This window comes from Orussus abietinus, unplaced genomic scaffold (genome assembly GCF_000612105.2).
Source record: "Orussus abietinus isolate OABI.00-Male unplaced genomic scaffold, Oabi_2.0 scaffold17, whole genome shotgun sequence".
In the NCBI taxonomy this organism is placed as follows: Eukaryota; Metazoa; Arthropoda; class Insecta; order Hymenoptera; family Orussidae; genus Orussus; species Orussus abietinus.
In genome coordinates, this window is record NW_019395988.1 from 692,992 (window position 1) to 707,487 (window position 14,496).

At 44.8% G+C, this 14,496-nt stretch overlaps 3 protein-coding genes across 9 annotated transcripts; all 3 read right to left on the reverse strand.

Annotated features, from left to right (window-relative positions):
- Positions 1-277: 277 nt before the first annotated feature.
- LOC105702374 (elongation of very long chain fatty acids protein 1) lies at positions 278-3,265 on the reverse strand. The gene is made up of 7 exons (XM_012429886.1): positions 3,088-3,265; positions 2,900-2,948; positions 2,579-2,769; positions 2,323-2,403; positions 1,725-1,887; positions 1,470-1,609; positions 278-1,255 (listed from the first exon to the last, which is right to left on the reverse strand). The coding sequence occupies exons 1-7, from the start codon at positions 3,172-3,174 to the stop codon at positions 1,091-1,093; spliced, it is 876 nt and encodes a 291-aa protein (XP_012285309.1). The 5' UTR covers positions 3,175-3,265; the 3' UTR covers positions 278-1,090.
- Positions 3,266-3,603: 338 nt separating this feature from the next.
- LOC105702403 (cysteine sulfinic acid decarboxylase) lies at positions 3,604-12,965 on the reverse strand. Its single transcript, XM_012429942.1, has 10 exons — positions 12,514-12,965; positions 12,375-12,455; positions 8,431-8,710; positions 7,980-8,226; positions 7,680-7,896; positions 6,977-7,344; positions 5,906-6,097; positions 4,858-5,185; positions 4,324-4,788; positions 3,604-4,250 (listed from the first exon to the last, which is right to left on the reverse strand). Exons 1-8 carry the CDS (start codon positions 12,557-12,559, stop codon positions 5,006-5,008), a joined length of 1,611 nt encoding a protein of 536 aa, XP_012285365.1. The 5' UTR covers positions 12,560-12,965; the 3' UTR covers positions 3,604-4,250; positions 4,324-4,788; positions 4,858-5,005.
- Positions 8,817-12,377, reverse strand: LOC105702404 (protein UXT homolog). Of its 7 annotated transcripts, none has more exons than XM_012429948.1 (3): positions 12,359-12,377; positions 9,686-9,793; positions 8,817-9,589 (listed from the first exon to the last, which is right to left on the reverse strand). In XM_012429948.1, the coding sequence occupies exon 3, from the start codon at positions 9,580-9,582 to the stop codon at positions 9,139-9,141; it is 444 nt and encodes a 147-aa protein (XP_012285371.1). In that variant the 5' UTR covers positions 9,583-9,589; positions 9,686-9,793; positions 12,359-12,377; the 3' UTR covers positions 8,817-9,138. The 7 variants fall into 7 exon arrangements, with proteins under 7 accessions (XP_012285371.1, XP_012285372.1, XP_012285370.1 ...); XM_012429949.2 differs by lacking the exon at positions 12,359-12,377 and adding an exon at positions 12,107-12,319; XM_012429947.2 differs by lacking the exon at positions 12,359-12,377 and adding an exon at positions 11,593-12,075.
- Positions 12,966-14,496: the final 1,531 nt, after the last annotated feature.

Below are 14,496 nucleotides of genomic sequence, written 5' to 3' on the forward strand. Positions count from 1 at the left end.
CCGGGAGCCCGTAATTTTGAAGGAGGGATAGGGCGGAAATTTTGAAACACTCGCAAAGCAACTTGCGTTTCAGCCTGCGGGGGATTTGCGAGGAGCGCTTGAGGGTGGTTTTCTCGATGCTTAATATTTATTCAAACGGCGAATCCACGTACGTGCGAGTCCGTCCAGGTTAAAGGCGCCCTCGGCAAAGCGGTGGTTGGGATAAATACCCGTGGCGTTAATAAAGTCTTATCGGTGGGCGGCCATGCGTGTCGACTTAAAACCACGTCCATACTAATCCCCTATGCTAATTTCTGGGCGGCGGCATGGCGGGAATACGTACGCTCACGTAGGGGCACGTGTATACCGCAAACGGCCGCGGAGCTCGCTAAGGGGGGATAACATTTATTCAAATGCAAGCGTTAAAGCCCGAGCTTTCGCCGTCTCATAATTTAAGCCCGAACCCACCCCTCGAAACAGCACCCGTCATTGGCAATTCAAACGGCCGCGGAATAAAAATCAGCGCTTTCGGAAATCCGTTATCAATGGGAGTCGTCCCGTGAAAAGGACGCCAGGTCGAGGAAAAAGTATACCTAGGAGGCTGCGAGTGAGCCACGAGAGTGTTACCCACACTGATAAATATCAACGGAAATTTGCATACATTTTTACACGCAAGGAAGGGTTGGAAAGTATAGTTGATCGAATTTGCCGATGGATTAAGGTCGGGCAGTCGAAGCGAACGATCGGATGGATGCGGAGATCTTAAACGATCCTGAAAAGGAGTCTGGGAGTACCAACCCGGGCAACTTCTACGGAGGGGTCGTGCTTTTCGGGAAATTCGGTTATGGCTCCGACGAGAGCATCCACTCCGATTGATCCGTGCGAGCTTTAATCTTACGAAAGTACAAAACTACTTCGGAGGGCTGTCTCCTCAGTTGACGAAATTGTGTGGATACCGACACTGAAGCAAAGGACGAGCTCGACCTATCGGTTCGATGGATCGAACCTCGGCAGTGTCCTGTAACTGTAGGAACTCGGGACACTCCTCCGTGGACGAATGAATTCCCTGTCGAACGTCTCCCAGACTCCTTCGAGACTCTCGACCACGAGGTCAGTGGGTCTTCTTGCTCGTGTAGGACTTCCTGTAGAAGTCCCAGAACATGTACAGGACGACGATCTCGTGGAACATGTAAAGATATGCCAAAGGCTTCCTCTCGGGCTCGCACCAAGGCATCAGCATTTGCGACGTGTGGACGAACATGATCAGCAGCTGCGCCTAAATTCGAGAAATAGCTGCATTGAACATCCCCACTTTTTCGACCGTTCATTAAAATCATCCTCGAAAATTGAATTCGGCGAAAGTAAATCGGCTCGACCCGAGTCACGTCCGCAAACGCAATAATCGGGAACGCATTTAAAGGCAGAGAAGTTAAAATTGGAAAATGGACGTGGACATTTTCGGCGGTACTGAGATGCAATTAGGCTCTTACAATTTGGAGTATCGTCAAGTACGGCTTCCATGGAACAAGCATTTTTTGTATCCTAGGTCCTAGGCCGGCCAACAAGTAGTAGGTGTACATGACCACGTGGACCAAGGAATTGGGTATCATGACGAAGGTCCACATTCCCCCTGGAAGAAAATCGATAGGTAAATTGGATACAAATCGCAAAACCGTATTAAACAGAAAAACCGGAGATTTATAAATGCGAAGCTATGCAAAGTAGTTTCCTCCACGTGCACTCACCTGGCACGTACTTGCAGGAAATCCAAGCCACAATTGCAGTGGTAAAGTGGTGATAAATGTGTAAAAACGATAGTTGTCGGTACTTCTTACGCAGGACGAAGACAATGGTGTCCCCCAGTTCGCCGATCTTCAACACCATAACCCACCATACCCATTTGGCCATCTATTTCGGTGGATAAAAAATCGGAACATCAATTTTTCAACATTGCGAATAGGTCGATAAATTGTAATCCAGCTTTACGTTTAGACAGGATATACATTTACACGAATGATCAGGTGCAACGGAATGTTGCAACGAACGTTAGACCGTTCGGACTCTGAATCGCTGTGCAAATGTTGGGATTTATGCTAAATGCAAAAACGTTCCAACGAGCCGCTGGCGATGCCTTTGCAACAGGCGCAATTCGATGAAGTACGTGTGCATTGTTTGCCGCGATCAAACAAATGCAGCTAAAATAGGAGCTGATCGTATACGAAAATCCAATAGCTCTGTTTGCGGAAACATTTCGCGCTCGAACAGTATTTTCGGTGAAACACTATGAATTTTGATACTGGCTCAGAGCACTTTTGTCGAGCCATTCCGGTTAGGAAAACTCACGTTCAGGGATTCCGGACTATTCGAGAATTGAACGGGCTCGCATCCCAGAGAGGTGTTGGTGGAATACCAAGACGTGACGAGCTAAAAGAAAAATAGATACGGTATTAAACATTGACGCGAGATTAAAATGAACTTCGAAGATTTTCTAGGATTTTCCTTGGCACGTGGACTATCGCGAAACGCGATACAATTTAATCGTCAATTCAATCACTGGCGGATAAATGAAGTCTACCGTCAAAAATGGGACCACGCTTACCCCGTAGAAGACGATTCCACTGGCGATTGCGACCAAGACATTGTAGCAAATCATGAAACCATAAAGCGAGTATGGTTGTCGACTTCTCATGTACCTGGGCCCCAGGTGAAGCACGAAGACGATGTATCCGATAAGAAGCAGAGCCAACGGGAATGGACTACCCATCAAGGGCCAATCAGCTACCCTGGGATCTGAGAAAGGCCAGAGCAATTGGAGCTTGAAGTTTCAAAGTTTCCGAGTATACTTCCCTCTTCTTCTTTCCTCTTTCTTATGAAGAGCGAGCAGATAAGACGAGGAAAAGGTGGAAGAACTCGAGCTCACCTGACACCTCCTCGATGAGGTAGCGGTACGTCTCGACGGGTCCCATGACCTGTGCAATCAGGAAAACCAGGGAGTCGAACCTGTTCGTAAAGGCGAGATTCGCGGGACTACGTTACCGGAATGTGACTCTTAGAGAACACTTCACACTGTTAAAGCCCCCCAAAAAATTGTACACGTCACGACTTTACCTGATTACTCTGACCACTAGAGAGAACAAAGTCGACGGTTTCTCGAAGTCTAATAATGAATTTTTTATTTTCAGAAAAATCTGTCATTTTTCAATCATCGAACGAATTTCGACCAACCGAGGGATGTCCCTGAGAATGATACCAGGCGAAATGGCGGACACTCGCGATAACGTTTGCAGACTCTGACAGTCGACCGTCGAATGGTAAGTTTGCATTGACAAATGTCCGTACGAAGACTGACGCTACCTTGAATAACGGAAGGTGCACAGGTGCATGACTGCGGACGCAGTCGTACATGCACCGTAATGCTCCTAATACGGCATACGGCGAAGAGCGGTACTCCTTTAAACTTAACATTTCCATAAGTGAGAAGAGAATACAACTAAATGACCAAGTCTCGAGAAATCATTTAATGATTTTAATGAAAACGAAGATAAATTTCATTAACCGCGTGGGAATCCATTGCGAATAATTACGCGAGGAATAAATACCATTGAAACACATCCGGATCCGGAACACGAAATTCAATTGTACATTCAGTGAATACAAACAATAAGCTTTTTAGTCGCGTATACAGCACGGGTAACTGCAGACATAACGCAGCGTGTACAAGTGGTACGTTAGCAGAATAATTATTGCACGGAGCAATTAGTCCGCACTTATCTCCGCGTCGAAGTGTGTCCCTATGCAATTATTTGAATTGTTCTTACCTTTCGTAACAAGCATTTGAAATCCGTTAACAACGTCAAGTTACGAGGCACTGGATGTCCCTACCCCCGTTTAATCGATTTTACCGATGAACTTCTTCGACGCGTGACATTTATTGCCGGGTTGAAGTTAACAATTTCGACCAGTCGATTTATCCAATAAACCGCCCCCATTCTATCAATCTTCGCGCATACATGCGTTTATCTCGGACGATAATCATCAGGCTTAACACTAAGCTCGGTCGAAGTCTTCATGAGTTATTATTTAAAGCCACGAGAATATATTGAAAGAGCGCTGGAAGAAACGACGAGGTTTGCTCACGGCAGGCCACTGTCCACGTTCCTGATCAGCAGGGCAAGCACCCCCGCAGAGGCTTACGAGGGGCAAAGACGTATCTAGGCTTCGAAGAGCCTCACCCTTAGATTCCCCGTGGTCTCTTTCCGTCGATCTAGCCCCTGGAAATGAAAAATCACCCCGACATTATTTGATCTTTACGATTTAACCGCGTGCCATCTCGTCCCTCCCTACCTCGAGAAAATTCCGCAGCAGCCAGTGTTCGAACCGGCTCTCGATTCCACCCCCGGCCGGACTTAGGGAAGTTTACGGTCTCCTTTTACGAGGATTTTTCAAGAGCATCTTAGGCGAGAGCATAGGAATTTCTTACAAAGACCCTTCTCTTCCTCCACCCCGGCTCGTAGATCGCCCGCTCTTCCGGGAGTGGTTTCATCCCTGGCCGGTTACAAGGGGTGGCTCCGGCCACCCATACGTGCCAACTACTGCACGCAGGCTACTACCGATATACGGCTTCCTCGTACGCTGTCATTTGAATCAGGATTAGCTGCGAGCCTTCCATAATGCATACATCTCGACACGACACCCTATAGGCACCCATGCATATATTCCGTAGGCATATAGGTCGCAAGATTTCACGAAACGCCCCTCGATATGGATAAACGCATGGATTGTCGCGCGACTTTGATTTTCGGGGCCACCCTAAAAAGATGGATTTATTAACTTCATACGCTTACATGTGATTTATTCGAGACTTATTTACGCTATTACCTTGGCTCGGAGTTCTCTGACTTTCCCCTAGGAGAACGCGTATATTAAATATTCTAGGGGATGCTGCAGTCACTAGGTACGTCGGATAATCCGTAGGATTGTATAGATCACGAAATACTTGTGGTAACTACGTCAGTGATTACGGTGATTAATGTACAAGATAGGATCCTAGGTTCTCCAATTCGTTTAAGATATAATTCAGGTCCTGCATCTCCACTCCGGAGTTCTGCACGATGAAACGAAAAAAATTAGGCTGATTCCGCAGTGGTTGACAAGACATCATTAGACTGCCCCTTTTGGTCATCATCTCTTTTAGCTTTGGCGCGACCTGGAAAGATAAATTGAAACGTGAGGAAATTAATTTGACTTAGTACTGACACCTGTAAAGAGTACTTGAAGCCGTGAATTTAGCAGCTTTTGATAAAACATTGACAGAGCAGGAGCAAAGAATTATCGATGAACGATAAAATAGAAATTTTAATATTCCTCTCTGCTGCTCAAGAAAACGGAAATTCGATCGACAGTGACTCGGATTATTATCAGTAGAATTTTTATCTTTTGATTTTCCGATTTGAACTTCCGTTGGTATCTCTGCACCGTGTCGATACCCCAGATATCCGTAGCCGATAAAGGAGCTACTCGTGGTGCAGTAGAAAACTGCACTGATTAATTCCATATATTTACCATGAATTTCGTGATAAAGAATTCAAAGTACATAATCTAAACTGAGACTGTTAATAATATTCATGACCATGTTAATAATATTCTAAATTGTATCATGCAGAAAGGCATTAATGAGCTCAGCAAAAAACAGTTTCTGGTACCGAAATTCCAAAACTGTTACATTTATCACTTATATTAAGACCGAAACTTATCAACATTTTTTTACAACGTTTGAAGCTTTGCTGTAACAGCAGATAATCATAAGCTGGAAATTGTGTTATAGCGTTTTCTTTTTTAACATTTCTTAAATGCTTGAGGAACAATGTAGCACTTATGTAGCTATCTTGAGCAATGTTTCTGTAGAAAAATATTCTGTTTGACGTACCTTGTCTAGCAACTTTTCAAAGCCTTTCACGGATTCTTGACCCCTTAAATTAGGAGGAATATACCAAAAGCAAACATTTATAAAGCAAGGCTGCGTTACCAGTTGAAAACCTTCTCGCTTTTCAATTTTCTCCTTGAAGGATGCTGCGAGTGCCATCAGATGATTCACATGTTTCTCAAAGCCGAGACTGCCCTGAAATGTTTCTTAATATCTCAAAACAATTACAATGTCGTTACAGAATTTTTAAATTTATTCTAATAAATAACGTTCTTACGATGAAATATTACAAAAAATAAAAATCTGATTCTACTAATGAAGATAGAAAAGAAGCATACAATGCTCTCTTCAACGTATTCATCTTAGGAATTATTATGTTTAAGAAAATCCTACATTTCTAGGATCTTGGAGCAAGGATCAAGGATCTAGGATCTAAGATCAAGAAACTGTGCCAACCCTTAGAGAATGTGATTGCACTTGATGAACTGCACAGTTAGCCGATTTAAGACTACATCATCATCCTGAGATTAATAGAGAACCCTTCGGAACTACTTTTGCTCACAGTCATCGTTCCGAGAGCAACCCTCCGAGGAAGCTGGAAACACCTTCAGAGTCCTGAGAAGGCAGTGAGCAAACGAGATACGAACGGCACTAGGGGAACATTAATGTATGCACAAGTAGAGAGGCAAACACTCCGAACAAAGCATGCAGGCACTTACTTTCAACGGAGTGTGCCTCGACGGTAGCTTGAGTACTAGTACGGAGTGCAAGATGCAAAGTTCAAGGAAGACCGGGGTGAAAACTGCATCGAAGGCTAGTTTTCAGTATCTACATAAGTGGCTGCATCAAAATTTTAATATAGGGGCTGATATGGGAAATCCCTCCTAGAACCCTTCATTCGATCTTCGAGGATCCTGGCTCGGTGGTTTTAACCAAAAAGGTGCTAACAGACGAGAACTTCATTTTGTGCTCTTCGATAAGACTTAAAATCCAAACCAAACCGTAAACTTTCTTGATCAGATCTTAGAGATTTAATTTATAACTGTAGTAGATCAGGATCTATTAGACCACTACCTTAGCCAGCCACATGAACCAGAATTTGAGAATGTCCGGTCTTTGTCCACCTTGCAGACCGATGTCGTCAAAGTCTATGTCATACTTGTCATTTTGTGACGACTCTAAAGCTTCCTGGATATTGACTCTCTTCACGACATCCGAGTGTCTGGTCAAGAGTACGCAGCACTGCGGAGAAACGCCCAAAAGATTATGTGGGTTGAATGTGATGGAGTCAGCTCGAGATATTCCACGCAGAAGTCCTCCATACTTCCCACTAAATATTACCCCTCCACCCCAAGCAGCATCCACGTGCATCCACATGTTGAATTTCTCGCAAATTCTGGCAATCTCAACCAAGGGATCAAAAGCGCCTAAAACGAGTGTTCCTAAAACACCCAAATAATTGCATTAAATCCGCAAAAAGCACCTATATCCCTATCATTCTTAATTCCGCATATTCTCTATATTCCTTCTATTATTTCGCGAATTTTTACACCGAAGTGAACTGACGCAACATACGTGCGATCGCAGTGCCATTCGACGCGAACTACACATGTGATTAAATAGAAACAACAATCGCCACGAGGTGTCAGTATTACAAAGATACATTTCAAGCAATTCAAACTCTCGAGGTGAATGTTCAGTTTTCGAAATATTCCTAACGGCATAAATTATTAAAAAATTAAATGTGGTTCTCGGAGATTTATAAAAAGTGACTCACCGGCAGTGGCGCACACCATAAAGCCATGATTTCCCTTCTCTCGTTCATCCAGGATTTTTGCTTCCAAATCGCGAGTATCCATTCGTCCCAAGTAGTCAGTCCTGATTAACAGGACACTGTTATCTCCCAAGCCGCAAATACTGGCCCATCTTGAAATAGAACGGTGAGCGTCTTCCGAAACGAAGAAAACGAGTTTCGATCCAGGATGCCCATGTTTCTGCAGGTATTTGAACGCCAAATAAATTGAAAAAATTATTCAAATCTTGGCGTGGTTTGAAAACTCTCGTAACGGTTCTTCACCTTGATATTGGATGTGCTCCAAAATCTTGCAAGGTTTATAGCCATCCCATTTGCGAATGCTCCTCCGGGGCAAAAAAGACCTTCACCTGTAATGTCTGAGGCATCGTTGTCAATGAAAAACATGCTCGACAATTTCTGGATCAAGGTCTTCTCCATTAGGGTTAGGATCGGAGTAGTCTCATATGTGTGCATCGATACACTTAATAAATCCGTCAACCACTGCCCTGCCAATCCGTAAGGGTCCAACCTAGTGACAATAGGACGTCAACTGACAAATCGATAATTAAAGTATGTATGTCCTGTTTTTTTTTTTTTCTTAAATATTATGTAACTCGTATTAACAAAATTTTCTCCTCAATAGTAAGATGTCACCTCGGGAATACTATCGACAAACTTACATCTTTTATCGTATTTTTCAGATTACATGCAGCTACTCATGCGAACGGCTCACCCAGAAAATAATTGACTAAACACGTAAGGATGACCACTCTTGATGCTGTAGCGAAATACATCTTTGGAGATTTTGAGGATGCGTTCCTGTGATTGTGGTAAGTCTTGCAATTTTAATTCAAGTAGCTCTTTCAAGTGGTTCGATTCTCTCCACCTGGTCACTGGTTCCTTACGGTTTACACCTTCAAACACCCATTGAAGCATACAGTCCGAAAATTTCTTTAGAAACTCCTTGTGCTCGATTTCACATGGCATGTTACGCCAGTCCATCAGTGCTCGATCTAAAGACATGAGTTTGTATTTTCGAAGTTCGCGAAAAAGATTTTTCCGCACCGAGTTGCACTAGGAAACCAACTGCATTGCTACTAAGTAACGCAGGACACTATATTGCATTGTCGGTTGCTTTTAATAGGGACCCTAAGTTACATAAAGTAGATTACAAGGTCAGCACACAACTGGACAAGTATCCTTAATAGGAAGACAAAAGACCTGCTCAAGGGTTCGTTTGAATGGAGATTACAAATGCATTAACCAAAGAGAAAATATGTTTACGTGTTTGCCATAAACACCAAATCGAGATAAATTCTATAGGATTTAAATAATATGTAACCCCACATACGAACAGTTAATTTATTTACAGAAAAGTCATGTACAGGAGCAAAAGATGTAAGATGCATATACGATTCAAGCTTGATTTAAAGACCCTCATTTACGATGGCTCCTTGACCCCTTGCAAATCATGAATACCTATTAGAATCAATTTTATATGTGCATTTGTTTTTGCAACTTCCTTTCTAAGATTCTCTATCTGTCGATTGAGTAGCTTCAACCTAACTCCAATCACTGTCAGAGCTTCGTGCAGGTTTAACTCAACAAAATGACCTAAGCCAACATCTAAAAGGATATTTGAAGCGTCCTCGACATGAGCCTGTACAAAAAAATTATTTCCAATATCTACTTTTGTTTTAAATCCATTCTTATCTGCCCCCATTTTCTGCAGAGACTCAATGACGCTTTTGAGTTGTAAGAACTCTGCGGCGTCTTCATTTTTAGTATTTAATTTCGCTTCGAGTTTTGCAAGGTCAACCCGCAGAACGTCATTGATAAACGACTCAAACTGCAAAATCTTCTTCTGCACGTCAGGGTTCTCCATTATTCCTCTAAAAACGATAATTATAAAATAATGAGAGACTCGCTATAAACCCTGATAACCTGAAAGTTCTAATTACACCTATTCTTAATAAATTGGATTTTACCTGATACTTTCTTGGAAACTATATGTGTCTGTTAAATCTTGGATTCCAAGGTAACTCCTCAATTTATTATGCAGGATAATTTACACGTTTACCCCAGAACGTCTGGACCTAAACATATTTTAGATTAAAGGTTATAAAAACCACTTAACTGCAACACTGAATTTTAACTAGAAAAAAAAAAAAACAAGATTCACAAGTAGCATATTTCGTTCCGTGAAGATTTACATTATGATATATTTGTTTATATTCTTGCAGTATTTTATTTCATTGTTAAACTACTTTCGCGTGACAGCAAGATCCGCACGTGGAGACGCCACGCGTATCTTTTGCGAAGCGCGTATTGCTTCTGTCGGTAGGAATGGAAATCAAGTAACCAGCAAACGCTCATAAATTCAAGTGATCATGAAAAGTGAGGAACAAGTCGTCGGTCTCATAGTTAAATTCACAATTTTACGGAATACAATTATCCCCTCGTTTCGTGACAAGATAAGCTAATATCCGCGTAACAGCCACGATCCACAAGAGTGCGCACTTCGCTCGGTAACATTGAAATATTAATGCAATAATTCCCGATCACTGGCGTATATCGTATCAGCTAATTATTCGACAACATTATCCATCTGTTAGTCCTCCGCTCGTTAGTAGCGGAAAAAAAAAACAGTGTATATCATCTCCATTATTTAAGCGAATATTCATTACTTCGAAGGCAAACATTTTGCCTCCTGTATATGCATACGAATGCACCGCGGTCACGTTGCAACACTTTTTTGGCAATTTAATGAAAGAAACATCGTTGTACATCGATGTTGGATAAAACGAGGTATCGTGACGTTAACTGCACGTCGTTTCCAACGCCTCATTTGAGAGGAAAAAAGTTAAATAAGTAGTTCGGTCACCTTCCTTCCAGTCGAGTCGCAAGCTTCGACGACCGACGAGATCTCTGGAAACCGACAGTCACTTGCATTTTATTAGATACTCGGATAAATCAAAGTAGCAAACTGGCCAATCGGTGCATTACACAACGTATTAGATAACACGGTTAAAGTGTGTCCTTATCTTGTTGCGCGGCGCACATGCCAGGAGATATATGTAACAGTCTCGAGAATTCGCACACATCCATTGGCACGGTGACAACTCGGAAAAGCGACTATACGGACCAATGGTCTCGGGAACCTTTTAACCCTTTTCTCGTGGAACAAATGAAGACCGTGTCCCCAAGGGTCCTAATAGAATTCTCGATTTGGACAGAAAGCATAATAGAAATATTTTCCGCAGCTCTTCTCTTCGTTCCCCTGTTGCGGGTTCAGCCGCCATGTTGGACCGCGCTACCGTTTCGCGTAGCGAGAGTTTGATCTAGAGAATGGCTCCTCTGTTTCGCTGCCACCGGGTCGAAGCATCGTGCAGGGTCTATATATCTCATGTCCGAGTTAAATCCGCGCTTCGAAACCGCCAGCGAAGCTCGCAAGCCGATACTATGTCCGTCCGAAAGTTCCGTTCCGACTGTTGGACGCGACCCAAAATCGCAAGACTTGAATCGCCGAGTGCAGTTCTTGCAACACGTAGGCATGCGTGAATGCGAATATGTAATCATGGGCTTAACACACGCGAGTGTTCTAGCCGTGCACGGAGAAACACACGAGCCCGCTGTACACGCAAGGTGCACACACCGATATCCGTAAACACGCACGAGTGCATTGAGACCGCTTCGTCTGCACACGCGATGCATCGGTGCAATAATTAACGTATACTCGGTGCAACCCATTCTACAATCTTGTTGACACTTTCGTCTGCCAAATGTACATAGTCTCGCGAGGGTTTGACAAGCTTCTCGGACCTTGCGGAATTGGCTTTGGAGGTGCCATTTAAATAAACTGTAAGGTAACGAAATTGTTGCCGAAACGGAATACCTGGGTCGCCTCCCCCGCGCAATGGCAGCACACTCGGCATTAACTTTGATGGGTGTGCCTGTACGTGTGCTCGAGTATGTAGGTACGGTCATTATCGAGGTATCAGACGTGGCATTATGGCTGGCCGTACATTACGACTCGTAGGTGGAGCAGTTGGTATACCTGTCCGTCTTGTACTCCTTATGGCAATTCCATACACCAGGCGTGTACAGAGGATCATACGCGATCTACCTCCTGAACTTGGGGCCGAACAAAGTCGATCGAACTTCGATTCTCTTTCCCTGCAACGTATGACGTTTTCGACCAAAAAAGTGAGTGCCGCATTTTCATTGAAATCGTTATTAATTCTCAAGTATCCCTTCGACTTGCACGCGGTATTTACTTAGACTCCGTGTTTAGACAGTTGGGAGGGAAAAAAGAAAAAAAAAAATCGGTGTCAGTCCGTGCTGGGGGGCAGGTCGAGAGAGGTTGTTACGGCGTGTTCGCAACGCGAGGCTGCCTGGCGTATAATTACCCGCGATGCACCTTCTACTTCCATCTTGCACTTTGACTTACATAGAGTTGAGTTACTTATATAAACCCGGACGGCGCGGATCGTTCGCCGCGGCGAAGCTTATTTCGGACCCCGACCAGCCCACCGGCGATACCGGGTCCCCACTCGCGCAAACTTCTGCTCATTTTCTGAAACATAGTGCTTAAACGCGCTTTCGGGGAAAGGCGATTACGTCCTGCAAAGGAGAACCCGTTCCAGACCCGTTTAACTTACAGCGGTTGTCGCTCACCTGCGGCTCGATCCGATGTCCAATTACTCGTCCTGCACATCCTACCCCAAAGGTCCCTCCGTTCGACTGGCACAAGCCATCCTGTACATAAACATAACCATGTACCATTTGTAAAGAACTCGGATTCGTCCGAACCAACCGATTCCTCTCACGGGGCCGCGTTTATGGGCACTTGGTTGGGGCATCAAAAGTTCCCCACGTCCGCGTTCTTTCTAAGACCCTGAACCCCTTCGGTGATTTAAGTCCTCGAATGCGTTTCGAGTCCCGGCGAATCTCTTATGCATCTCACGCGAGTCCCGCGTAAAGTTGTAAAATGTTCCCCGGGAAGCGGGCGCGACGGCGCCGGGCGTCGCCGGCCGCCATCTTGGCTCGGGGTACCCGAGATGTTGGCTGTCGCGACGAGCGCACGTCGAGTCGAGGGTTTCTGCGCTATCTCACCAATATAGTGCCTAGTTTATGTCGAGACGGCGCAGTTAAACATCGCGACGACTTTTATAGTCTCTTGACCGCGCGTGCATCGCATACATGCATGCCTGGGACGGGCACACGAGAGAAGAGTGCACGAGTGCGCGTAAGCCGCGGTGCACGTGGGTACTTGCACCGAGTCATGGTACGTAGATATCGACGGATATGCCTAAGTGCATACGGACGCACGCGCTCGTCTGGTAAGAGGGTAAACAGAAGTTCTTTTCCCCTCTATTTATAATTTCGCGGAAAATATCGCTAGGATGAAAGTCGATCGAGGAGATGCCAGCCGTGGATCTCTGATATCGCCGGGATAACTCCTTACGGGCACGTCGATACGTCGATGCGCCGAGACACGTGTCAACGGCGATGCATCACGATTTATTTCGATTCAATTGCGCAACTCCCGAGGATTAAAATTGCCCGCCCTTCCAACCGCCTCCGAGACTTTTTCTTCCCCCGGCGGTTGCACGAATGCAGCCGAGAGTGCATCCGAGGGATCGATTGTCCCTCGCGTGTTGCGTGCAACATTGGACGAGCACTCTCGACACGGCCCAGCTTTTAAAACCCTTTTCGGCCGAATGCACCTCGGCGATCGCGTCGGAATTTCTCGAACCGACAGGGAGAACGAAAAAAAGGATCTCATTGATTCGAGGAATATGATTCCCTCGAATAATACACCTTAGGCTCGGAGGAGGCGTAATTACCCCATATGTAATTTTTTTTCTCTCCCTCTCTCTTTCAAGGAAATTAGTTCATTGAAACTCATGATCTCTGTCTTTTGCTTTATTATTTCAAGATTTGAAGTATTAGATCGGTGCGCTACATCGGGGCACTCGGCGTTTTGGAGCTGAGGCTATGTTCCTTTGACTTTAACTCCCTTCGAAGAAATCATTTCTTCGAAGGAGAGGAAATTACTTTCTCGGAGTAACACGGGAGCGATGCGAGCTGGCCGGTCGCGGTTTGCGTGGGGAAGGTTTTCCAAGAAGGAGGTTTCCTTGGAGGTTAGGGCGCCGTAATGAGAGGCGTGGCGCCCTAACCTCTCTGAAGTTGCGAGGGATACACGAGCCATAGTACCGTAGGCCTCGTTAAATGCGGTTAATGAAAATAAATTGTTGATCTTGACGTTTCAATAGCAGAAGCGGTTACCGCGACGGCGAGCAAACCTTCGTCGCTATCGCCACCGTTATCGCGAGATTGCTCGATAACGTCTGGATGTTCTTGATCTTAGACTCGAGATCGTTGCAACGGTGCACGAAGGGAAGTAGTCGAGGTACCAGGTACCTCGTCCTTCGAAGGAGGTTCGTCCCCATGAGTACCTCCACCGGCTATCTTACAGAGAAATATCATCGATCGTTTTTTTCCTTCTTTTAACATTTTAACAAGTTTGAGGAGCGAGTTCAGGAATTCCTGGGAACCGCGACCAGACCAAAGAGAATGTGCCGTCGATCGGTGTTATTGCATCGCGTAACTACAGGGCGATGCAAATGTAGTTGTCCGATGCAGGAGGGTCGACGAGGGGGCCAGGGGGGCGGCAAAGGGCGAGAGAGAGAGAAGGAGAAAGATTAAGAGAGGCGCAATCGAGGAATTTGCATAAACCATAAAACGCTCGACTGTTCTCCACTTGACGCCATCTTCCCCACTTCCAGACAGCGGA

Excerpts from the sequence above, each read along its gene's own strand:
- LOC105702374 (XM_012429886.1), bottom strand. The coding sequence starts at position 3,174 with ATGACAGATTTTTCTGAAAATAAAAAATTCATTATTAGACTTCGAGAA. Across the intron at positions 2,770-2,899 it reads CCTCATCGAGGAGGTGTCAG|ATCCCAGGGTAGCTGATTGG; the intron begins GTGAGCTCGAGT and ends GGCCTTTCTCAG. Across the intron at positions 1,888-2,322 it reads ATAGTCCGGAATCCCTGAAC|ATGGCCAAATGGGTATGGTG; the intron begins GTGAGTTTTCCT and ends CCACCGAAATAG.
- LOC105702404 (XM_012429948.1), bottom strand. The coding sequence starts at position 9,582 with ATGGAGAACCCTGACGTGCAGAAGAAGATTTTGCAGTTTGAGTCGTTT.
- LOC105702403 (XM_012429942.1), bottom strand. The coding sequence starts at position 12,559 with ATGCCCCAACCAAGTGCCCATAAACGCGGCCCCGTGAGAGGAATCG. Across the intron at positions 12,456-12,513 it reads CGGCCCCGTGAGAGGAATCG|GATGGCTTGTGCCAGTCGAA; the intron begins GTTGGTTCGGAC and ends GTTTATGTACAG. Across the intron at positions 6,098-6,976 it reads GGTTCATGTGGCTGGCTAAG|GGCAGTCTCGGCTTTGAGAA; the intron begins GTAGTGGTCTAA and ends GAAACATTTCAG.